Here is a 26834-nt window from a genome sequence, read left to right as displayed (position 1 = left end):
TTCAGCCTCTGTATGAAACAGGCTGTTTTAGTTCCTGTCTCTTTAAGGCCCCGCCTCCTGATGAACCCACTCTGTTCTGATTGGTCAGCTTCAGGAAGCTTCCTCTGACTACAGAGGCTACGTAAACAAACTATAGTAGCAGGATTTTACTTCTTTTTCTCCTTCTTTACTTGAAATATAAACTTCTCAAATCAAAATATGCAAGTGAACAACGTGAACAACACATGGAACAAACTTAGCAACAAAGACTACAGAACTGACGGCCATTTGTGAGCATGTGCGAACAACCTGATGTCATCATGAGGAGGAAGTAGAGGTAACTTTGCAAACAAAACGTTCAGAGCAGGTTGAAGCCCTGACTTTTGACTTGCAGGCAGCATTTCAACATATGTTTACCTCAAGTTTTGGAATTTCGACCACGTTTAACATCCGACATTACAATAACAATATATAAATGACAGAAAATAACTAAGCATGATACGTCCCCTTTAAGACATTTTTAATATCACATAGCATGAAAGCTGGAAAACCAGCAGGGAATTTTATAAAAGTTTTTCAATACTTCTCAGCAATTAACTTAGTGTAACCTGGACCTGGATAAGCAGCAAAAAATAAATGGATGGATCAACTGATTGAATGTGTCAGGACAGATATGGGTGTGGATATGTTGGATGGATGGGAAGGGTCGGAAAGATTCCCATGTTAAAGACAACTCAGGAAGGTTGTATGATAACTGAGTATGAGAGTTTAAACTGTACATTGACAAAATGACATTATATCCATTAAATTAGTGTTTAATTACACTGAATGTCAGACTTCAGCTGACGTGAGGCGGCCATGTTTCCATGTTTGCTTGTTTGGTTTTTTTACGTACTTCTGTATTATTAATGGTCGAGTCGGAATATATCGGAGCTTTCATTCGTAATTATGACTGGAGGAGGCTGACATGAACACTGTTTCGCTGCAGGTCTGATGTCACTGAACAGCTTCCTGCGGCACAAACCACCGTCGCACCGTCTCACTTTCAGTTTATAAGCTGACAGATACAAAACATTTTAGAACTAACAAGTAGAAAGAGAAAATATTGACCACATAGTGTTTTGAGGGAACTGGATTCATTGCCTTTTTAAGACTTTTCAAACTACCCGCTGATATCCTGTAACATTATGCAGGTTTCTAATCGTCTCAATCAATCTGTTGCAGGTTTGTCGTGTTGTTTCTGTGCCAGGTTACAGCTGAGGATGAAGCCAGTTTGCTTTCTGGCTAAATAAAGCCTCATTTATCATTTACTGTTCATAGAAAACATCCCTACATCTGTGCGTAACAACTGCCAGCACGCACAAGTAAATAGGTATTTATTACATGTACCTCTTGCACAGTGTTCACACAGCTGGCAGCTATTAACAACAATGAATCCCAATCTATGCATGACCTGACTCATAGAAGAAGAAACAAATCAACCATATATGGTGAACAACTTTCTTTTATAGGGACCCAGTTGCACACTTGTTGCTGACAACATGGAGCAAAGAAAAAAAAAGGCTATAAAGAGAAACTAAATCTGTGCATTAGAGCACCGCAGATGAAACCTGCCTTATATATGTATAATATATTTTAAAATGAATGAACTCGTCAAAGCCTTTTTGTCCCCATTAAATCAGGACAGTCCTCAACTTTAAAGCATTTGTCCCAGAATCCTAACAAGTAATAATAATAATAATAATAATAATAATAATAATAATAATAATAATAATAATAATAATAATAATCTTTTCAATAGAAAAACAATAGAGAGATGATAAAAAGATTAAAAGACAATACGAAGACGCTCCAAAGACAACGTTAAATAAAAGCAAGTCTGTAGAAATGAGGTTTTAAGAAGTGATTTAAAAGAAGTCACTGATTCTGCCAGCCTCATCTCCTCAGGTGGGTCGTTCAAAAGTCGAGGGGCCAAAGTTCGGTCACCAACAGCCAGAAGGGCCCCACCACCTGGAGGATCTAAGGCTTCGGGGCCGGCTCGTACGGGGTCAGCGTATCTGTTATGTAGCTTGGGGCCAGATTCAAACGTGCTTCTTTAAAAGTGATCAGTAAAGTCTTAAAAGTCAATTTCAAGTATCAAGTCAGTCTTTGTCCTTGATACTTGTCCTGATTTGATTGTTGAGTCAAACGTGCGTGTTCTTTCTCCTCCATTATTTAATGTCATTTCTACTTATGAAGTTTCCTTCATCAGCCTCTCTCAAACGCTGGAAGGTGTTTCTAGGTTATCTGAACATAATGTGAGTTAAATCCATACTGTGCAGTGACATCATCATTTCAACAACGATAAAAGCAGCTCCCACGAGACTCCGATATGCATCCACGTCTCTTGTGAGCTGCCCTTATATAATATATAATATGCAATTATATTAAATATACTGTATGTTGTTAAAGTTGAGTTAAAATAATGGCAGTCACAATGCTAAAGTGACCTTTACTATTATAAAATATAAACCTGACCCAGAGTATATTATCACTATGGGACATTAATGTGACCTTTATTGTCATTATGGTATGTTAATGTGACATTCAATATAATTACGGAAAGTTAAAGATTGACTTCCTGGTTTTGTGACTCTAAAACACCAAAACATGATACTGGAGGAAAAGTATTATTATTAAAAATGTGACCTTATTATCCTTATGTGTCATTTTTTTATTCAGAAAATGTTTTTTTGGGGTGATAACAAAAATAATGTGAAATAACTTTTTACTGTTACAGAATGAAAATAAAGCCATTAAAGGCTGTTAAAATGATAAGGCTGGTGTTATTCTATATATTTCTTATTGTCAACAAATCACATGAAAACCAATAAAGTGTTATTCTGTCTCTCAGCACTTCCTGACTTCTCTACTCTTGACTGTGGCTCTCAGCTCTCTCATCAGTTCCTACTGAATCTTTAAAAACATCTCAAAAACATGTAGTTTCACTTCCTAAAACGGCAGCTGGCCACTGTAGTTTTTAACAAACAAACAGGAGGAAATAGTGCATCTGTCGGGGACTACTTTCAGCGGGGGATGAATCCATATTTGGTGTTTTTAGAGAGTATTTCTGGCAGCAGGACCAATCTAGTGTGTGTGTGTGTGTGTGTGTGTGTTGATGGTGATGAAGGAACATGTCACCCGGTGCAGCTGTGTGGCTCGCTGACGTGTCTTTAATAGTTTTTTTTTTAGACGACAGCACAGAGGAATAAGATCTATCAGACAATACTTGTTAGTAGATCGATTGATTTTTTTGGTTTTTGGCCTTTTCATGGGATTTGTTGACTGTAAGAAACCGATATCACCGGCCTTCTCCTTTCAAATGACCTTTTACGTTTGATTTTTGTTTTGTTTATTTATAGGGGACAGTGCACATAAATCAACACTGACATTTTAACAACATCGATGTAAACGTGTTGAGCTCAACAGCTAATTTACACCCGACTCGACTTATAATTGACAAATGGATGTTAAGGCTTCGTGCACAGCAGAATTACAATCAAAGTAAAAGGAAAACTTGTTCTAAAAGTGTTAAACAAACAATAAAATCTGACAATAAAAAAACATCATTTATAAATATATATCTGAGTATCTGAGTAGGTTTTAACCATATTTTAAGTTTGATTTTAAAATGCTAAAAAGAGTACTCCACAGAAAACAAATTAAAGCTATAATATGTAATTATTCCACATTAAAATGTCTAAAAACAACTAGACCTATGTTATATATGTTGTTGAGTTGTGTACTTACATTATCCCAAATGTTTCCAACCCAGAGAAATCTGTAATTTAATCAAAGTAACGGACCGTTTCATTTGGTCGCCTGTCAATGGCGTCATACCTCCTCTACCAAAGAGTAAACAGGCACAAGATGCATACGGCGGCGCTGTGTTTGTCCGCTACAATGGCGTCTACCAAAGAGTAACTTACACACATACAAGATAACACATCAGCGTTGTGGTTGCTCCACAGAAACTGTTATAAATTGACTTTTATTCAGTTTTAAGCCACATTTTCATGATAAATTTAGGTGGTTTTTAACTATATCTTTTAGCCGGAAGAAGGATTTTAGTCATTGGACGTCTGGATCTTAAGTTATCAGAGAAATAAACTGGACAAACGTTAGCAGCAGCTCGGCTAACAGCCCCTCCAGGAAGTCCGGTGGTCACCAAACATCGTCGGAGAAATATTGATTTTTTTTTAGGTGAAACAGCTTTAATTAGTATTTTAACGATTTTAATCTGCGTGTACGTTTGTTCTGGAGAGGAGGAGACCTCTGCGGGTAAAAACATCCAGAATGATTAGCACTGGAGTAATCCTATCCCGGTGAAGCTGGTTATTTAACGACAGAGACAACAACTCCCATGATCCCTTGCTACTTCACACCGTCATCACGCTCCGTCTTTTGTTATTGTTTTGATTGAGAGACCCCTAGTGGCTGAAATTACATTTAAGCGATAATTAGTTGTTTTTTTTTTCATCATTTTGATTGCAGTCAACTGGGAGAACTGGGAGTTGCTGTTGTGGTGGAGCTGTAGCGTTGCTATGGTTACCTACAGTTTAGTACACCTTGCGCGCATAGTTTGAGGTGCCTTCCTATTAGACTTTAACTGACAAATGGCAGCCAATCAGAAACCAGTATTTTCCAGTATTCAGTATAATATTATAAATACCTCAGTTGTAATTATATATATTAACACTGTGATGATAGTAATTCAAAGAAAGGAAATACTAACATTACTACCTTTATAATGATTATATATATATTTAAAGAATATTTCTATCATTATATAATGTTAATCAAACATTATGATCATGCAACACTAAAATTTGCCCCGTTTTTAGCCCCGTTGAACCCATTTTTAACCTCTTGTAACCTTTTTTTTATTTTTTTTTCCCAGCCAGAAAAGCCGAAGCATCCTCTCAGTAATCTCTCAGTGTGACAGCTCTGAGTGTTTGCATCTGCAGAGTGAAACCTGTTCACGTTCAGATCCACAGCGGCGATTAGCTGCTAGATAAACACAAACGCTTCTTTGCTTTAGGATGCTGACAGTCGGCGAGACGACAGAAGATGAAGGAATAACGAGCTAAATGGCTGAAAGATGGAGGTTTTATTGAACCAGGAGCTGCTCGCTGGGTCATCACACACTTTGTTTGTTTGTTTTGTTTGTATTCTGTCAAGACTTTAATCCTCCCTGAAGGGAAAGCAGCTCATTACAGGAACAGAGATTCGAACAGAGACACATTGTACTGACAATACAACAGAAAGACAAAACATCTGCTTGAAGGAGGTGAAGAAAGAGAGAGTGACTCTTTGAAGAAGAGGAGAAGAGAAGAAGAGGAATTTGGTGAGTTGACAATGGAGGCTGGAAGTGTCCCAACTAACTGAAGATCTGTTTGTGCAGCTCAGATCATCTGAAAGATGGAAATGAGACCTTGTTTTGTTTATGATGAGCATTTTGTTCCACAGTGAATATGAATTTTTTTGTTTATCTTTTGAAAAAAAAAAAAAAAAAATCTATCCGCTTGATTGGGTAGAACAAGCGTATATAAGTCAGCTCTAGAGAAATCTCTCTTTGACCTGTTAAGCTGCATCTAAAACCATTCGCTCTCCTCAGAGTCACTCTGTAAGGTCAGTATTTATGAAACACTGGTACATATTAAAATCAGACCCTGAGCTATCCCGAGTTTTATCGATCCACCTTTGTTTTTATACAAAAACAGGGCGAAATTCATTTAGTCAAATTCTTCCCAAAAGAAAACTCACAACAGCCAGTTGCAAACAAGAATTATTGATGTAAGAACTAGGAATGTGCAGTATTTGTATTTGTATCTGTATTTGTTGAGGCAGCGAAATTATTTGTATTTGTATTCGAACAAAAGTGGAAAGAGGCTTAAAAATTCAGTTTTTGTGTTTATTACACTTTTAATTTTAGAAAATTAAAATGCTAAAGGTCTTTTTAAATTTTTTTGTCATCCGACAAAAATCGTTACGCACAGAAATCTCACACGCTGAGTCCGATGTGTTTTATTACTATATTCGTTGCAAAATTTCACAATTGGAGTCGTCAAGCAGTGAGGATGATTTTGTAGTCCTCTAAATTCTTGAAAGAAAAAGAAAGAACCACATAGTAAAAAGAAGACCACCAATTTCCACGATCCAACATACAGACAAGATCATGGTCAATAGTTGTCCTGTGATCAGTCTGTGTGTAACTTCTCTGCTGGAGCTGATGGTATCAGTGTTTCCAGGCTGTGTTGTTTGCATGTACGGTGGCTCCGAGTGGTCAAACAACTCTGTAGGACTTTTGACGGATGCAATAAAATGCAGAAAATCAAACCTGCTCCGAAAACTTTAATGACGGACAAAACCTTCGAAGTCGGTGTGTAAACGTGATTGACACAACGTGACGTCGTATTTATTTTTTAACGTGCGACAATTTCGGACGAAAAAAACAGACTTGGTGTGCAAAGACCTTTACAATAAGTGTTCATGAATAAACTACCTTACGAAGGAGGTCCTCACACCTGGTCTTGAACTGGAGTCTTCCAGATCATAGACGACTGCTCTTGACTACTGAGCTAAAACTTTACTCATCGACTCATTGCAGTAAGACATTTAAGTATTTATACACCCGTAACACAGAGACAGCACATCATGTAACATGTAGAAGAACTTCAAAGGTGATTCTTGCTTTGCACTTTTCATTTATTGCCTATTTTTTACAATCTGACTTTGTGGAAAGGAGAAGAGGGACAACAGGTTATGGAGAGTCCCTTGGGAGCATTTCATTTGTGTCAGTAGTTCAGCTTTATCTCTGGGGAACACCCCCAACTCCAGGAGTGATGTCCAAATTAGGAAATGTGCGTCATGTAGCAGGTGGATGTGACTCCCCTTGTTGAGACCTGCTGATAGACGTAACAGCGGAGCAGAGGAGAGACACTGAGACGTTGTCTTTTTTCTTCCTGAATACAAATAATTTCAAAAATATTTGTATGAAACAAATATTCGTATAAAACCCACTATTTGTGCTTTGCCGAATAATGTATTTGTATTCGGGCACATCTCTACTGAGAACTGCGCTCAGTGCCGCAACACTGTCAAAACAGCACATTTTTATCATCCCCCCTCACGGGAATATAGTTTATCACCTGCGCGTCCACTCATGTCATATATATATGATACGCTGCCCAGGTGGCCTTGTTTATATTGGATAGAGTATAGAGGTTATTCAGTAGCGTCCCGTTTTAATGAGATGAAACGTGACGTGGCCTCTGTCCGCTCCTGTGGGATTAAAAGTTTCTGGATATTTACGTTACAGACATTGCCTCCCAAGGGACTGAACGATGAACTTCTACTTAGTGTAATAACTTTGTTCTGATTTGAATATTTGTCTGGAATGCTATATTAGACAAATAGCTTCCCCAGTTGGTGTATTCTGGAGCTCGGTATTAACTTAGCTGGGTCATTTTCATATCCTTTACAGTGTCTTTTGAATAACATATATGCATTGATTAAGTCTATTGGTAGTAGACTCTATAATGTTTCTTTTACTATTTAAATTATATGGATGTTACTGTACAGATTCACTGACATATTGGCATTCATGCCCTTAATTATGGAGGTTCCAGTATTTGTATTTGTATCTGTATTTGTTTAGACAGCAATATTATTTGTATTTGTATTTGAATAAAAGTGTAAAGAGGCTTAAAAATCCTGTTTTTGTTTTTATTACGCCTCTAATTTTAGAAAATTAAAGTGTTAGAATAAGTGTTCATTTGACATGTTTTTTTTTTTTATCCCAAAAACAAATCATTTTTAAAATATTTGTATGAAACAAATATTCGTATAAAACCCACTATTTGTGCTTTGCTGAATAATATATTTGTATTCAGGTACACCCCTATTAGGTACCTCGGCATTTCTTGTGGTTTATTTGAAAAAAAAAGCTAATAAAGACATGAGAGCTGTGCTGCGTTCATGGTGCCATCAAAAATGGTGATAATCACGGTAACGGCGGTAACAGAAATGGTTGGCGATATTCCCATCAGAATGTTTCATTGTGGTATATAGTAAAAACTGATATACTGTACTGGCACATCTCTATTTAGTCGTATATGAACTTAATTTCTTGATAACACTGAGTAGCAACACATCAGCGACAAGATATTGACTTCTGCTCAGTCAGCAGTTATGACAGTTTAGGCAGAAAACTCCAGCTGTCCTCTCGCTGCCCTTTACATTATAACACAGTTATCACCGAGTGTAAAAACACTGAACACTGATCTGTGCAGAATGAGTTGCATCATTTATTCAGAGACTAAAAGTCCAGCATGCTGACTGATGCTTTTCTTTCCTTTCTGCTGTTCTGAGTAGGACGAGAGGATGAAAGTTCCTGTCATATGAAGCTTTTTTTCAGAGGTTTGGAGGAGGATGGAGGGATGTTTTTTTTTTTTTTTTTTTTCACTCTCTCTGTCACATGAAACCGTTTCTTTCAGAGGGTTTGGAGGAGGATGGAGGGATGGCAGGATTAATGTTTCTGTCAGAGGAAGCTGCTCTGCAAATAGACAGCAGCAGCGTCTCCACTGCCTTCAGGCTCGAACAAGGATTCTAACATGAGAGCGATGCTGTAACAGAGAGCATATCCAGCAACTGTTTGTAAATATGGAAAATATGCATATTGCTGCTTCCTGCATCTCTTTCATGCATTGCACCCCCTTTTTGTCTGTGGACACAATCATATCCTGTTTTTAAAACCAAGAAAATCTCACTCAGTGTTTCAGGCTGCCAGCTATCACACAGTAACACAGTGCACTTAAGTAAATAGAAATGACAGACCATCTATTTCTATTGTTTATCTGTGTTTTGAGTGGATTTTCTTCTCCCTGCTGTTTTTCAGTCATGGATTGCGTACAAGGAAACCGAACTGCATTTTGTCTATGAATCACGTCTTTTTTTCTGGAGCTGTGCGTCGACATGAGCGGAACAAATAAATGAAATAAAAACGAATGAATGAATTTGTCCCCCCCAAAAAAAGTGAAACAGTAAGGTTGTACGTTTTATATAAGAGAGTATATGCTCAGGAAAAGTAAAATAAATGTATTTTTGGATTAAAAACAAAAAAACACACTTGAATACTCCACGTTCCAGTTGAGTCCTTGTGTATTTATGCAACAGTTTATGATCCATTCAAATGAAGCTTTGGCAAAAGTTCAAGAAGGAGGATTTCTTCCCTCGCGTTCCGCCTTTATCCCACTTATGTTTGAATGTCTGCGGTTTCTTCTTGTTCTTTCCCACGCTGTCAAAAATCCCTTCATTCACAATTCTAACATCACCATACCTGACCAATCATCTTTCTGCAGGTTTCTATCAACCACCTGCTGGCTCTCCACCACCACCAGCGTCTGCACCCCGGTGGGGGATCCGGGTCCTGTCTCTTATCTTCATAAGGACCTACACTTAATGAAGATGCTTCACATCGATGGAGTCCAATCGCTAAAACTCCTCTACACCTCCTACTGGTCTCTCCTTGTTGAAATAAAGTGACCAAGATGTCAACCGGGTGCAGTAATGTCTGGCTGGCAGCAGGAGGATCATCCCTCTGCTATTCAGGATGGAGAAAGCGGGAGAATAAGTGTTTTATGAGTTTTATCATTATGTAAATGAGTCTCTAGTATTGTAATAACTTCAGGTGGGAGGGAAAAAGAATTGCAGTTCTTCTCTTCTACGGCTGTGAATGTCGTCACAAATTCTAAAACTCAATTTTTGTACGTCGTTAATAACATTATGTTGAAGGAAGATAAAGACGCAACTCAACTGTGAAGGCAGTGCAAGTGCATTTTGATTTCTTACTAACTTTAATCATCAGCTTTGCACGATTAAAGTGAGGCATTTTGTTAAAAAACGTCATATGTCATCAACCAGAGACGAACGCCGGAGCACCAAACTCCAACCAACACACTGCAACACTTTCAGCTAACTCTGGTTGGATGAAGACAATATTTATTTGATGTTGGACAGTAAATGACACTTTCATTTCTTAATTATTCTAATAAAGGCAGAAGACTATACGATGCTTCCAAATTAATGCAGTTAAATAAAAGAAACTGCTTCTTAAATACTGTTTAATCAACACCAGTTTATCTTAACTGCCATTTATGTTTCATTGTGCTCTTTGGAGGACAAAACACACAAGTGAATGATTTGACACAATAAACTGGAGTAAAAAGCCTGAAACCTTTCTCTATTTATTGAAGCAAGAATCAATTCTGAATCAAATCCTAACACCAAGAAGATTTCCACCTCTAGTAATAATACTGCAATGCAGTGCACTTCACATTCTGTAGGACTCGACTTCATTCTGGACGAAGCTTAATGTCTCTAAAGAAATATCTCACAGAGCTGTAAGTGTATAAATTACAAAGTAATTCGCTAATCTCTCATATCTCTAAAAAACATCAGCTTTAAGTAGTTTCGGCTGGTGGGAAATGAGAGCACATTGTGATTTCCCAGAAAATCCATCCGTTCATTATCTTTACCAGCCTATCTTGTGCAGGATCAGAGAGCATCCCAGCTCACACTGGGTGAAAGGCAGGGTACATACTGGACAGGACACCAGTCTATCACAGAGCTAACAAGTGTAGATCAGTCAGTTTGGAGTCAGCAGTTCCCCTAACTCGTTGGAGATTTTCCAGAATTTTTTTTTTGGTATGTGCAGTGTGTACTTTTCTGTCTGTGTGCAGCTGTGTGTGTGAAGAATATTATATGTACTGAAGCAAAGATCTTCTGCAGACCTTAATACCACTTCAGCGTAACTACTGCAGCAATATAACTCCATTAACTTTTCACCTGCAGCGGTTTCTTTCAATTACTTTTCATGCTAAAATGGCAGTTTACAGTTTATCTGTGTGGTCTAAAGTGTTTAAAGTATTAAACAAGTGGCTTAATCAGATATGTAGACCTCCTCCCTGAATCAGAGCTGCAGGGCAGACAGCAGCATTCAACAAGCGTGGAAGAAGATCAGACTGAAGATGTGCAAGAAGAGAGCTCATTTACCTCAAAACACTGAAATAATACGCAGTTTTTGTACCAAAGTTAGCTTGAAGTGGCTATAATCGGTAGTAGGGATGCACGATATTATTGGTCATCGGTATCGATAAAAGCTCTAAAATGAAATATCAGCATCAGCGAATTCTGTCGACTAAGAGAGGCCGATATGTTGCTATCTCCTCCGCTGCCTGACTGTGCTTCCCTTGATGGACTGTTTCACCCCGACGGTCCCGGTGTTTCCTCCGCAGGCTCCACTTCAGTCAGCTACCCGTCAGACCAGCTGCTTCTTCCTACTTTAACCCGAATAACAAACTCGGTGCTCCACATGGAGAGCCGGGGCTAACGTTAGCTGGGAGGCTAACGGAGGCTAGCTGGCTGTGCTTCCCTGCGGTCATGCTGCAGCTAACGCTCCGCTAGCCTCCCAGCTAACGTTAGCCCCGGCTCTCCATGTGGATCCAACTGTCCGGCTGCATCTTTACTGTTTTGGTTCACTCTCAGCGTCTCTCATGGCGTCGTTTTCAGAGAAAAAAGCTCTAAAAAGCTGCTATACACTACCTGCTCAGCGTCAAACGACAAACAGACACAGTTAGCTGTAGACTAGCTGGTGAACATAGTGGAGCATTTAGCAGCTAAAGAGCCAGATATTTCTCTCAGGAGTTGGTAGAGAGTAAAAACAGAGCTAAAAGAGAGTGAATATTGGACTTACATTCACCAGGTGGACAGAAACACGACTCCAAATGATCAAACTACTTGTTTTTGCTGAAAACGAGAGGATAAAAAAAAAAATCAGCATCTGCAGTCCTTTTGGCCGGTCATAATTAAAACTAAATCTAACAAATATGAAAGAATACTATTACAATACTGGGAATTAACATAATTTTATGACTAATTATCTTCCTCAGTGCTGTTTTAAAATTCAAATTTTGCCGAGAAATCCCAGGAATCCTAATAAAAACCTTTTCACCTGTGGAGCCTGCACCACCCAAAAACAACACCGAGGGTTACAACCAGTATCTACCCGTGATGAATGTGAAATAATGGAAGGGTTAGTTTTTGTTTTTGGTGAGCAAAAATAAGTAATAATTTATTCGTTACAATGACTAAAGCTCACAAGCTTGACTGATTCCCTGATATTACTCTGTACACACACACACACACACACACACACACACACACACACACACACACACACACGCTGTTAGAGGCTGGTGATGGTTATAAATGACCTAGATATGATTTGTCATTAAAACAGCATTTCACCAAAATTATCTTTCGGTAACAAGGAGAAACAGGCGGAGTGTGTGTGTGTGTGTGTGTGTGTGTGTGTGTGTGTGTGTGTGTGTGTGTGTGTGTGTGTCTAAGTGTGTGTGTGTGTGTGTGTGTCTAAATGTGTGTGTGTGTTGGAGTGCTGTCCTTGAGTTTCTGGCAGACGAGATGGATGAGCTGTAATTACTCTGATAGAGAGATGATGGGAGGAGGAGGGGAGGAGGAAGAAGAAGAAGAAGAAGGAGAAGAAGAAGAAGAGGAGGAGGAGGAGGAGAAACAAGGTCGTGCATGTATTCGTCCTTGTGTAAGAACACGGACGCGTGCGTTTGCATATTTCTGTTTTGAATGTTGCGGTTGTTAAAAGGATGATGGGATATCGGGGCGAGTGCGGACGGCTGCGGATTGTTTTCGACTTTGAAAACAGAATCACAACGGACATGTTTGGCACGATAAACACTAAATAAATCAGACAGAACAGCTTTATTGGTCTGTTTCTGGCCTGAAAAAAAAAAACAAAAAAAACCCCACAAAAACATCCAAAAATTTGGCCGCTGTAAACGAGTTGAACCTGGCTCACCTCTGGCGCTACAACACATCCGAGCCTGTTCACACAACTCAGCTGGGAAGAGCGAGTAATCAAACCATGTCGACCTCTGTAAGGAATCTAGTTAATTATCTCGTATCTCAAGATACCAAAGTGTTATCTTGAGTTCACATCTTAATTACTGTGTTATCCTAAGATAACAAATGTGACTATCTGACTTAATTATATAATTTAAAGACATTAAAGTGTTATCTAGAGATTCTGACTTTAGAGATTTTGAATTAGCTTGTTATCTGGAGAAGGGAAATGGTGCTCATATGTAGAATTTCAAGTCAGTAGTCGGTAGTGTTGCATTATCTGGAGATTTCAAGCATTGTTTTAAAGACTTTCAGCCCTTTATTATTGCCCCATTATCTCAAGATAACAGATGTGATCTTATAAAGCTCCTTAAAGGGTAACTACACACTCAAAGTCTGCTGGCTGCCTCCATCTCGACATATCTAACAATAACAGCTGTAGAGACGACTGCAGAGGTCAGTTATACATTTTCAGGTTGTAGTGGGTGGTCCGCTAATGGCCCATTAATATACATGAGGGAGGCGAAATATTAGGAAGACTTTTCAATACAAAGCGCTCCAGTTCACCATCACCACCCACTACGACCTCGATAATAAACATAAAGTGGAATCATCACCTTTGAGCTGTTGTATTGGATTGCATTAAATCGCACAAGTGTTTGTAATAAAGTGCTCGGTGAGTCTATATGTGCTGTATATACAGTGATGTGAAGCACTTTGAGCTGCATTATATGTATGAAAGGTGCTATAAAAAGTATACTAACATAAGCCTGCAGGATTAAAAAAGATTTATTGTGTATTTATCCTGTAAAGAGGCACTACAGTCTGTTAGTATTGTACATCCATAAAGTTATTCTGGCTTTGTGTAAGATTCACTTCCCATGATGCAACTCAATTGCGTCTTTTTTGTTAAAGAGGACCTATTATGCTCATTTCAGCTCTAAATTTTTCATTTTTGGACTCCACTAGAGTAGCTCTGCATGATTCAAAGTTCAAAAAACTCCTTATTTATCTTGTACTGGACCTTTATGCAGCCTCAATATACGTAGTTTCTCTTACACGTCGTTTTAGCTCCTGTCTCTTTAAGGCCCGCCTCCCGATGAGCCCACTCTGTTCTGATTGGCCAGATTTACGTATCAGAGTTGTGTAACTCTACCGTCATTGCAAACCAAACATTTCCTGCCCTACTGCTTCAAATTAAAATCTCTTAAATGACTTACTAACTTTTATTGTGAAGAATTTGCAGGAAGTAAAAACGTGTTCCTCACTGACTTAGCGGAGCTTCGTTAGCGGCGACAACAACATAAGGAGCTATTTGTTCAGCGGATCAGTTAGAAATAACGCAGGGAGGAAGAGTCCAAGCAGAAACAGCCACAGTGATGATGATGTTTGATGAAGAGCTGCAGACAACCAGCACACCTACAACAGGTAAACTACTTATTTGACTTTGCTGCGTAACTACTCCTGGAGCGGAGCACGTAGCAGATGTCCATATAAAGAAATCCGTCACGAACTGACGTCAGCTCGGGCTGAAAGTAGAAAAAAATGTTGAAAACTGAGCGTTCAGAGCAGCCTGAAGCTGCTGCTTTCTGCCATAGACTGTATATAAAGATGGACGTCATGACAGCTCCCCAAAAGTGAAGCCAAAACATCTCGATCGCCCCCTGGTGGCTGGCTGCAGTATAGGTCATAAGCCCCTCCCCCTCCATGTTAGTGGATGCGACAAACTAAAAAATCAAAGTACACGTCAAATAAATTTTTCTCAAAGATGGTTTCTGACCATTTCAGGTAGTTCTTATCATGCTGATGTTTGTTCAAGTGCTCATTTTTCTTGTAAAAGTTTGTTTTTAATTAGTTATTTGACGATATAGAAAGAGGCAACTCCCGTGGTGACAGCCGTGACAGCCGCTCTCAAACCTCCGTCAGGCAGTGAGACGGCTGAGGGGGCGTGTTCCAAATGACGTCGCACAAGCAAGATGGCCGCTCCCAGAAAGGAGATATGTTGGCTTCACTGTGCTTTCTGCTCACAAGGATTACCGCTACATACGTTTACCTCGTTATTTGACCACTTTTAACATGAACATCCGACATTGTGACATTATATATATATATGTCTGAAAATAAGGAAAAGCATAATACGTCCCCTTTAAGACACAATCTAAGTATATAGTATATCTTAACATAAAGCTTTAAACTGTCTCGTCATCATATAATATCATCAGGTCTATCAGGTGAACCACCACCAAGCATGTAAAACATGTCACCAGACATCCAGCTGTGGAGCATCCATGGATTCGGCGCCTTTGTGTCTTTCTCACCCAGTTTGTGACGCTGTTTTCTGGGTTACATTGATCAGACTCCACAATGATCCTCCAGAGCCACAGAAGACATCATACAGCTGTTTTTTTTTTTTTTGCAGGCAGAAATAGCACCAGACAGTAAACTGACACTTTTAAGTCTGTTACTTCAGGGCCTGACTTCTTCTTTCTGATTATGAGACATAAAGCTATCATTCCCCAATTTATTATGTCAAATATAATCTAGAGATAACTGCTCATATTTAGTTTTAACCTTATTACCAAGGGATAAGGATTTAATGATAGCAGAAACAGCTACTGTGAGAGTGTATAAATGTATCATTATGTCAAGATAAAATGCTTCTGTATTTCATTCTCTATCTACGCAGGTTTCATCATATCGTTCTTCCGCTCCGCCTCGAGAGAAAAAAAAAGGAGTCCCAGAAGACGAGAAAGCAGAAATGACAGAGAGGAAAAGGAGGCAGTATCTGGTACATAATTACATCATTACAAAAAGATCACAGGGTGAGTGTTTTAAGAAATAAAGCAGCAGAAAAACATCATTTCTAGAAATTCAAGAGAAGGAGATAATTAAGTCATGATCATGGGACAACAGTTAAAAAATTACCCCTGTAAGGCATTTATGTTTCTTATTGTGTATATTTACTTATAACAGGAAGTTAATTACTTTGAAATTTTTGTTTTTTGTCTTATCATCTGTAGTTGACGTGGCAAGAGAAGTATTCTGCACGTGTGTCCAGTTTGTGTTGGAAAGGGCAGAGGTCATCACCCTTAATGCTCATGTCATAGGAGAGACTGCCATGTTTACGGCTCGGAGCGTTCATGTCATGACGGCAGAGTGGGAAGACGTCTCGCCGCCTGACAGAGGTTTGAGAGCGGCCATCACATTTGACGATCATGACGCTGCACCGCCTTCTTATATCGCCAAATGACTGATTGAAAAACTTATCAGAAAAATGAGCACTTGGACAAACATCTGCATGATAAAAACTACCTAAAATGACAAAAACTACAGAGCGGAGGGACAGAAAGCTGCTGAGTGCCGGGAGCTCTTTGTATGTATCTCTGTATATCTTTGTATGATTCACAGTTAAAAAAAACTCCTTATTTATCTTCTACTGGTTGTTTATGCAGCCCCTCAGTTCAGCCTCTGTCTGAAACAGGCTGTTTTAGTTCCTGTCTCTTTAAGGCCCCGCCTCCTGATGAGCTCACTCTGTTCAATCTGTGATTGGTTAAGTTTCCGGAAGCCGCGTCACGGCCGACTTCCAGCCTCTCGGGAGGCTTCATCAACAAACTATAGTAGCAGGATTTCACTTCTTTTTCTCATTCTTTACACGAAATGTCAACTTCTCAAATACAAATGGAGACGAAATCCGATCCGAAATATGAGAGAGGACAACGTGGACAACACATGGGACAACCTTAGCAACAACCTTAGCAACCAAGGCTACAACCGACATCAACTCATCAGCAAGGTAGAAAAAAAATGTCAGGAACGGAGCCTTTATAGCAGGTTCAAGCCCTGAACTTCAGAGAACATTTCTACATCTGTTCACCTCAAGTTTTGGAACTTTGACCATGTTTAACATTCGACATCATGACAGTATATAAATGACACAAAACCACAAAAAGCATATGACCTCTTTAATAAACTTAAATGACAAAGTAGCCAAATTTAACCATATTTTTAATTACCTTGAACTGTCCACAATAGTGGTTTTGTAGCCATTTTGGCACCAACTGAGAGATATCGTAGCCATCAGATAGTCCCGCTATCTCTGACTCAGAATCAGTTTAAACAACATGACGTGAACGTGTCATTAGCCCTGAGCTGTAGAGGCGACATTTCTTTATCAAACGAATCCCCCAAAAAAGCAGAATCACATCAGCATTTTGTGTTCAGACTGACCGTCACGCCACTGTCGGTCTGCGTCTCTCTGTAGGTGAAGTTGCAGACGGCCCAGGCCAGGTAGTACGTGGACATGCGGGGAGTGCGGGAGAAGCGATTGGTCACCCAGCCGTCCTCCTCCGACAGCGAGCTGCTCTCGACGGGCATGTTGGAGAGGGAGGTGTACTGCGGGTCGTGGCGGAGCGTGAGGGAGAACGTGGCTTTGTAGACGGGTTCGTCGAAGCAGGGGAAGGCCTTCCGGGCGTGGATCGGACTGAACTGAGTCACCGCCAGGTAGCTGCGTGAGAGGATGAAAGTGTAAATCAGAAGCACGGCAAACACAACCCATCCTGACATTTAGCCCTGGCCCTGTTGTGACCTGGACCAGAACTAGACCAGACTAGAGGTCAAGTTCAGCTGCCAATGTTGTGGTGGCTTTTCTAACATTTAACCTGAAAGAGCAAAGTAGCAAAAAAACACAAACTCTATTATTTTTAAACCAACTGGAACTTTGTTATACAAGGCTGCAAACAAACACCAAGATTCATTAATGACAAGAGAAGAAGAATGTGATGTGAGCTGGTTCAGAACGTAGATTAGCAGCTATTTGGTTTCTTCAGAAAGATGGTTGTGACCTTAAAAAACCTATTAAATGTGGTTATATTTTCATTACCGGAGGGTAATATGGGTAAAATATTCTATTCTATCACAAAATGTCTAATTTTATTATGTAATAACATATTATATTATGATAAAGTACTTTTTTTTTCTAGAAATTCAATTCACCCTTAATTAATTAAACTATGCCGGTGGAATTTTTTATTGGTGCAGTGTGTGAAAGTTCCCTCAACATCAGCGCACAGACACAAACTCATGGACACAATTAGATATCATATCACAAACACACATACTGAGGTCTCTGAAAGGCAACAGATGGCTCAGGACGTTAACATCGAGCGTGGGCAGCGGCAGCTTCGGTGCTCCGCGTGTGTTTCTACACAGGATGCATTCAGGTACAATGTTGAGTGTAGGTCACTTGTGTTTTGGCAGAGCCTGATACACAATCTCTGTAGTAGGAAAATAGACTTGAAGTGTAAAAGTATGTGTGTAAAGTGCAAGTGTAGACGGCTGAATTGATAGAATATTGATTGATTGACTTGAAGCTTATCCGTCCTGTCAGACATGCGTCCAATCGGCGTCCTATGAGGATTCTCGTGATCTCGCAAATCCAGCTGCTTTACAAGGTAAGACGGTGATAGACAGATGGTTCAACCGATCACCTGCCAAGTATTTTTTGAAAGCGCCTGCCCTTTTCCAAACAGTTTTCAAGGACGACTTCTCGGATGGTTCTGTGTAACAAACCATCTGACGGGTCAAGTTAACCATAAACTACTCAGCATACAAGACCGAGAAAAGTTGCAGCAGTAAAACTGAACTGAGCAATTTTACTGCTTCTGAATGTCATTTATAAGAAGAACACTGTGTTATTTCTTCATTTAAAAGTGCTCTCTCTCTGTAAATTAGAGGTCCTTGTGGGTCCTGGATAATGAAGCCAGGAATATAAGAGGAGAAGTTTAATTCTTTCAAAAACATTATGACGCCTTTTGGCCTCACAGTCTGTCTGAGTAGGTGCAGAACACACATGGACCCGATGACCTCTGACCTAAAGGCATAAGGACTTAAAACCTGAGCCTTCTCACCACCAGTCTCACAGAGAAAATGGACAGTTTAATTACAGATTGGGAAATTAGGGTTTATTGATTTTCTTCTCTTTTATTTTATTCTTTCTAAATGTCTTCTCACTGTTCTGTTTGATGATACTAACAGAGCGAGTGAGTATTCAGTTTGCAAGCGTGTAATTTTCAGATATCTGATAGGAATAAAATTATTCCCCTTTAAGGTTGGAGGCCAGTTTTCTCTCCACACAAAGTAATTAATAAGTAATCAACATGGTCCCTCAAAAGAGCACCACAGGATCCTCTTCCTCCAAAAACACGCCTCGCTCTAAGACGTTTCTTTGTGTGACTCTTCTTCGCTGGTACCCTTTGGGCTGTTGCTCCTCTTCTGCTTTTTGCCTTCTCTGACTGCTGCTGCTGCTTCCTCTGTGTTCCTCTCGGCCCTGCAGCCGGGATGGCCTGGCATTTCAGTTCCTTGTGCTTTTTTTTTGTTGTTTTTTTTTTTCTTCTGTGAGCTGAGAGCTCCAGAAAGAGACTCAACTAAGCAGCAAAAGACTGAAAAGATGCCTGAATGCCACAAGCCAAGTTTGACATTTGAATAATCTATTATTTTTGTAATCGCCTATTTTTATCATAGAGTTTAACTTTTTAAAGACTTTTCCAAGGACTCTTCTGATTAGTTAGAGCTTCATGCATCCAACTCTGAGACACCTGACTGATCACCTGACTTCATCACCAGGAAACATGAGGTAAACCATCTTCCATTCTTCTGTCTCAGAGTTGATGAAATTGAAAAATTGAATTTTTATTGCCTGTAGTTGAAGTCATTGTGTTTTTGATTAATTAATTCATTCTGTCGACAATAACTTGTTAATTTAATTTACCAATTTATTCATGCATTCATTCATTTTAGTTGTATATATGTTTATATGGTTAGTGTTTCCTCGTCATCCTTGGTAGTTAAATAAATATCTTGATTTATAGCCAAGTCGTTGTATTTGTCTGTTCTTTTATATCAGAGACCGAGGTCACTATATTCAGAGTTAGGGTTAGGGTTTTCCTCCTAATTAATTGATTACTTAATTATTTAATCAATAGAGGTGGTGCCCCTTATGATTCTATGAGAGCATAATATTAATTTCCAAGTGTTATTATTCCTACAGTCCATTAGGATCCAACGCAGTCACTTCAGATCCAAATTACTGTCAGTACAGTCAAGTCTAATCTCTATTGGTTCTTGGATCAGTGTGTCAATATGTTTATTATCTGAGTGGATCAAAGCATTATCATCATCACAGGATAAACAAAGAGTGTGAACTGTGTAGGCCCAGTTTAGGGATAATGACGTGTGTTGCTGCTGTTTTCGACTGCATCGCGCTGCCGTTCTCTGTCAGATCTGTTGGGATCCATCATTTTTTGGTCTTATTGTCCTCGAGTCAATTTCAGATTTGATCTGACTGTCGTTGGATCCATTCTATGTTTTTTTTTTAAAGGATAAGACTGGCAATATTCCATATTTTCTTATTGTCAAGAAATCAAATGTTTGGAGACAAACAAACAATGAACTGATCTACTAAGAAGTATTGTGTGTGTATCGAAAGTCTGATATATCTTATTCCTCTGTGCCGTAGACCTCCCTTGTTGTCCAAAAACTATTTAAAACACGTCAATGAGTCACATCGCTGCACTGGGTGACATGTTCCTTCATTATGAAGAGTTTGGTCACGTTAGTTTGTTTAAAAATGGCTCCAAAGACTAATAACAGCGATCACGATTTCAGTCCCCGGAGAGTAGTTGTGTGTAAGGCAGACAGCACTGAGCATGTGCGTATCACATATCATAACCTCTTGACTTTGTATTGAAGTTATTTACATTGTGAAATGTAGCAAAAAACTATTAAAAACACATCAATGAGTCACACCGCTGCACAGGGTGACATGTTCCTTCATTATGAACGTTAGTTTGTTTAGAAATGTCCCCAAAAACTAGTAACAGCCATCACGCTTTCACTCTCTGAATAGTAGTTCTGTGTAAGGCAGACGCCACTGAGCATGTGCAGGAACGCAGTTCTATTTACAGCTTCGCTACCTTGTTGTGCTACATATCACAACCTCTTGACGTTGTACTGAAATTCTTTAAAATGTAGCACAAACATCTTACACAGAACAACTCTCCGGAGACCAAAAACATGATCGCTGTTATTAGTCTTTGGAGCCATTTCTGAACAAACTAACATCACCAAACTCTTCATAATGAAGGAACATGTCACCCAGTGCAGCCGTGTGGTTCATTTACTTGTTTTTAATAGTTTTTGCTCAACAACGGAGGTCTACGGCACAGAGGAATAAGAAATATCAGGCTTTGGATACACACACATAACACTCGTTAGTAGATCAGTTCGTGGTCGGTTGGGCTCGAAATATGAGATTTGTTGACAAGAAGAAACATATAGAACATCGCCAGTCTTATCCTTTATATTGATGAATGCATGTCGGGCTCGGGTACATTTTTCACTGATCCATTTAGTTCTGCTCACTGATTTGTCACATTGCCCACAGGGGGTTTAAAACCTGCAGGGGCTTTAAAGGAAGTTCTGCCTGAATAGAAACAGTTTAGCTTAATCTCTCAGACTCTGACAGATCTCTAGAGACTCACATTATATATCATCATATCACCTAGCCCCAATTTGCTGTACATTTGGCTGACAATCCATATGATGGAGTGTAGATAAGCAGCATTGCTGTTGCATCAAATGTCCCATAAAGTGACCCATAATTCAATTCATTTTCACATTTGGCCTGTAATCGTCTGGCTTGGGTTTCAAAGTTGAGGCTTCAACCCATTCAATTCCAGTTCTGGAATAAATCCATAAAAAGTATGCGATGCTATCGTATAAAGCGGGATTTTGTTTCAGTCTTTGAACCCTACACACCTATCAAAGGAGAAATTTAAGGTGGAATCAGAGTTCAGGGGGTTAAAGGATAATCCTCTTAAGTCAGAGCCGACAGGTCGGCTGTCTGCAGACAGACGTTCTTACAGGGAGACGTTTTACTTCTTCAGTTTTTCTTGCTTCCACACAGAGAGAGATAATCCACAATAAACACGGAGAAACTTTCTGTTTCCTCCTGATTTCTTTAAGCTGACTTGAATGTTTTCATATCGGAGCTTTGTTGCGTTCATCTGTCAGTCACCTGACAGACACAAGAAGAAGTTAAACTCCAGGAAATAATCCCTGTGAAAACTTTGTTATCACACTCGTGCATTTTTACTCCGAGTGTTTGTGGAAGGAGAGATGAAAGGAAAAAAAAAAAAAGAGAGAGGGATGAGGAGAAGAGGTGGAGCAAGAGTAGGAGGAAGAGATGGAAAACTGGGAGGAAAGAAGAAGAAAAAAAAAGATGAAAAGGCTAAAAGAAGAAAGGACACAAAAGTGAAAAAAAGGGGGAAAGAAGGATGGAAAGAGGAGGAAGAGGAGAAGAATATCAGAAGCCGCCGTAAAGCACTTAACATTCAAAAAAGGAGATAAACTGGTGGAGGAAGATAAAAAGGAGAGAAGGCAGTGGAAGGGAAGAAAAAGAAAAGAGGAAGAGAGCGACAGTAGAGGCAGAAATGAAGAAAGAGGGAGATAAAAAAATGTGAGAAAAAATGATGAAGGAGAGAAAAGATTGGAGGAAAAAGATGAAGTGGAGGGGAAGAGGAGGAAGCAAAGGAAAGAAGGAAAGTTTAAAGAAAGAGGAGAGGAAGAAAAGAAAGATGAGGATGAAGAAAAAAGACCGGAAGAAAAGAGGAGGAGGAGAGGAAATGTTTAGAATGAGAGGAGAAGATGGCAGAAGAAATGAAAAGAAAGCGACAAATTAAAGAGGAGACAAAAACAAGAAGTGAAGAGATAGAGGAGCGAGAGGAGAAGATGGAAAAAAAAGAAGAATAAAAAGTAGAAGAAGACAAGAGGAGGAAAAGAGATGGAAGAGAGAGACGTGTAGGATGAGAAAGAGGCTGAAGAAAGAAAAGAAATGAGAAACTGGCAGAAGAGATCACAATACAAAGAAAAAAGAAAGAAAGGGAGAGATAAAAAGGAGGAGAAGTTGTTGAGAGAGAGGAGGAGTGGAAGGAGAAGAGAGGGAGGGAAGAAGAGGGAAAATTGAGGAGGGTGAGACTGGAGAAAAAGACAATAAATGGATGTGTTTACAACGAGAGGAGAAAAAAGAAGGGAAGAAAGGAAACGAGACAAAAGGAAGACGGAGAGAAGAGGTGCACGACAATGACGAGGAAGAGGGAGAAAGATGAAGAGGAGGATCAGGAGGGAAAGTGATAGAAGAAGGAAGATCAGAATAAGAGGTGATGAGGAGGAGGAAGGGGAGGAGAAATATAAGAAGAGATGAATAGATAGGAGAGAAAGATGAAGAGATGAAAAGAGTCACTGAGGAAGAGGAAAACATGGAGGAGTCAGAGGAAGGAAAAAGAAGAGAGAGAGGAAGAGGAGGTGTGGTGATGGAAAACAGGAGGAGCCAGAGGACAGGTAGAGGAAGACGAAGAGGAAACCAGGAGTGGAGGAACAGGAGGACAGAAGAGGAAGGAAGAAGAGGAGGAGCAGGAGAGAGAGAGAGGAGGAACGATAAAGAGGAGGAGAGGAAGAGACGAGAGAAAAGAGGAGGAGCCGGAGAAAGATGAGGAGGAAGGAAAGTATTGAGGAGGAGAAAAGGGAAGAGGAAGAAGAAAGGTAAGAGGAGGCAGTAGGAAGAGGAAGAGGAGGACAATAGAGGAAGTGAGATGAAGGGAGGGAAGGAGAAGGGAGGGAAGGAGAATAATAAACTGAGGAGAGCGAGGCGGACAGAAAGAGAGAGAGAGAGAGAGAATAATGGAGAAAGCCTGAGAGGGACGAGATAAAGAGAGAATCTATTAGAGGAGAGGATGAGTCTGTAATACACACACACACACACACACACACACACACACACACACACACACACACACACACAGGCACACGCACACACACACACACACACACACACACACATATACACACACACACACACACACACACACTCCTGCATAAAAGCTCAATAAAACCCCGATATTAACATACACACACACGACGTGCCAACAGTCACCGCTGCCAAGGTAACGCTTGTTGTCACAGTAATCTTGATTGACAACCAAGCTTACAGCGTTGCCACGGACAACCACGACACACACACACACGCACACACACACATACATAAACAACACATTAACACACGCACACACACACACACACTCATCCATGAATTCATGCGGCAACGTGTCGCTTCGTCTCCTGAAAACCCAGAAGACAAATGGAAATTACATCATTTCCTGCTGTAATGTTCGCCATCTCGTCTGGAGACACCACAGAAGAACAGAGCGAACATGTGATAGACACACCGGACACACACACACACACACATACACACACACACAGAAACACACACACACACACACACACACACACACACACACAGAAACACAAACCTCATTCAGATTCAGAGATGTGACTGATGGGAAAACTGTTGAGTCAGGTGTTTTTCTGTGTGTGTGTGTGTGTGTGTGTGTGTGTTTGTGTGGTAGTGTGTTTCTACATCCATCACACACACACACACTTCCACATCACACTGATCTCTTTAAGTAACGTCTCAAATTGCAATTCCCTGCCTTCACATTGAAAAGACTGCAGTGTGTGTGTGTGTGTGTGTGTGTGTGTGTGTGTGTGTGTGTGTGTTACTGCAGCTATAGTTTTACACAGGAAGTCGATGGAGAGGCTGATTCATCATCTTTCGTGTTAAATATGCGACTGATGGAGGAGACAGCGGGGAGGAGGGCGGGGCGTCGTTTGCTCAGATTTCAATTCTGCTTCTAGTATTTGTGGAGCAAAAGAAGAGGAGGCAAGAACGTAGGAGGCCCGGGGGGAGAAGAAGAAAATAAGGAAAGATAGAAGAAGATACAGCAAGGTAGGTTAGACTGGCTTCCTCTTCCTCAGGAAAGTCAAAGTACCGGCCGTGACCTACTGGTGGTCCATAGAAGCAGTTTGTTTTAAGGAAACTTTCAGAGACATTCATGTTGTTGTTCCCAGCTGTTCACACATAAAGGATATGTGTCTGGCAATTTTCTATATTTTTCTTATTGTCAACAAATCTCATGTTTGGATCCAAACCAACAATGAACTGATCTACTAACAAGTATTGTGTGTGTATCCAAAGCCTGATATTTCTTATTCCTCTGTGCCGTAGACCTTGGTTATTGTCCAAAAACTATTAAAAACACGTCAATGAACCACACCGCTGCACTGGGTGACATGTTCCTTCATTATGAAAAGTTTGGTGACGTTAGTTTGTTCAGAAACAGCTCCAAAGACTAATAACAGCAATCATGTTTTCAGTCTCCAGAGAGTAGTTTTGTGTAAGATGTTTGTGCTACATTTTAAAGAATTTCAGTACAACGTCAAGAGGTTGTGATATGTAGCACAACAAAGTAGCAAAGCTGTGAATAGAACTGCGTTCCCGCACATGCTCAGTGGCGTCTGCCTTACACAGAACTACTCTCTGGAGACTGAAAATGTGATCGCTGTTATTAGTCTTTGGGGACATTTCTAGACAAACTAACGTTCATAATGAAGGAACATGTCACCCAGTGCAGCTGTGTGGCTCACTGGCGTGTTTTTTATAGTTTTTGGACAACAACCGAGGTCTACAGCACATTTTTCTTATTGTCAACAAATCTCATGTTTGGATCCAAACCACGAATGAACTGATTTACTAACACGTATTGTGTGTGAATCCAAAGCCTGATATATCTTATTCCTCCGTTGTTGTCCAAAAACTATTTAAAACACGTCAATGAGCCACACCGCTGCACTGGTTGACATGTTCCTTCATTATGAAGAGTTTGGTCACGTTAGTTTGTTTAGAAACGGCTCCAAAGACTAATAACAGTAATCACGATTTCAGTCCCTGGAGAGTAGTTCTGTGTAAGGCAGACACCACTGAGCATGTGCGTATCACATATCATAACTTCTTGACTTTGTATTGAAGTTATTTACAATGTAAAATGTCGCACACACATCTGCCTTACACAGAACTACTCTCCAAGGCGCGAGGTGCCGGCACTGAATGATGACGCAGAGAAGTCAGACGTGAACTGACCGCTCTGACAACGGTCGCATAGCCAGAGATCAGTATGAATCAGATGTAGGATCGCATATGAAGGTGGCTCAGATCTGATATGAAAAAATCTCTTGGAGGCAAAGAAACCAGATTTCTTCACTTTTAAGCATTTCATTTGAAGCATACTGAGGCCTTAAGTTTGGTCTTATTACATACAAGGTCAGTGCACATACATGTCCGTGAAACAATGAAAAAATGTTGCAACTTGAGCGAAAAATTGGCAAGTATTATACCGGGGTTTTATGAATGTACTTCATAAACATACAGAGATGAGAGGGGAAGAGGAGATAAAGAACCGGAGTTCCTGGTGAGTTGTGAGTTCAGCTGTACTGAACACACACACACACACGGTCGGTGATAGCTTACGGCTAACGTAACGCTACATTAACGCGAGGCGAAAACTGGCTTTGCGTTCTGTCTGAACACACGGTTAGATAAGTGGAAAATTTCACTTCCTTTTGACACCAGATTAAATCGTCAGAGGATCACCAAACTCATACGGATTGATCCTTCAGGGAGCTTAAATCTCTGTAATTCAATCTCAATCTATCCAATATTTGTTGAGATATTTCACTTTGAACTGACGTGTCAGACGTCCGTAGAGCTACATCACTAGAGTGGATAAAAGTTAACCGCTCAATTTGAGACTCAGGTAGAAGAGTCATGGGTCCACTCTCAGGTCAGATAAAACATCTCTGATCTATGAAGACCTTTATTACACACCACTTCCAACTCTGTGTGTGCGTTGTGAAGGCTCAGAGAATGAATGAATTTATTAAGTTACTCCAGTTGACTGCCATGTTAGATAGGTTACCCTCTGACACAC

The 26834-nt window shown here is 40.0% G+C and overlaps 1 protein-coding gene across 1 annotated transcript in view; it reads right to left on the bottom strand.

Annotated features, from left to right (window-relative positions):
• Positions 1-26834, bottom strand: part of LOC122974960 (thyrotropin-releasing hormone-degrading ectoenzyme-like) — a 198390-nt gene that overhangs the window by 144481 nt on the left and 27075 nt on the right. The window contains exon 4 of the mRNA XM_044343061.1: positions 17182-17458. Coding sequence (XP_044198996.1) covers positions 17182-17458 — 277 coding nt within the window. The remainder of the gene's footprint in view (positions 1-17181; positions 17459-26834) is intronic.

The sequence above is a fragment of the Thunnus albacares genome, chromosome 23, assembly GCF_914725855.1.
Source record: "Thunnus albacares chromosome 23, fThuAlb1.1, whole genome shotgun sequence".
NCBI classification, from domain to species: domain Eukaryota; kingdom Metazoa; phylum Chordata; class Actinopteri; order Scombriformes; family Scombridae; genus Thunnus; species Thunnus albacares.
This window is presented reverse-complemented; position numbering and strand designations above follow the sequence as displayed.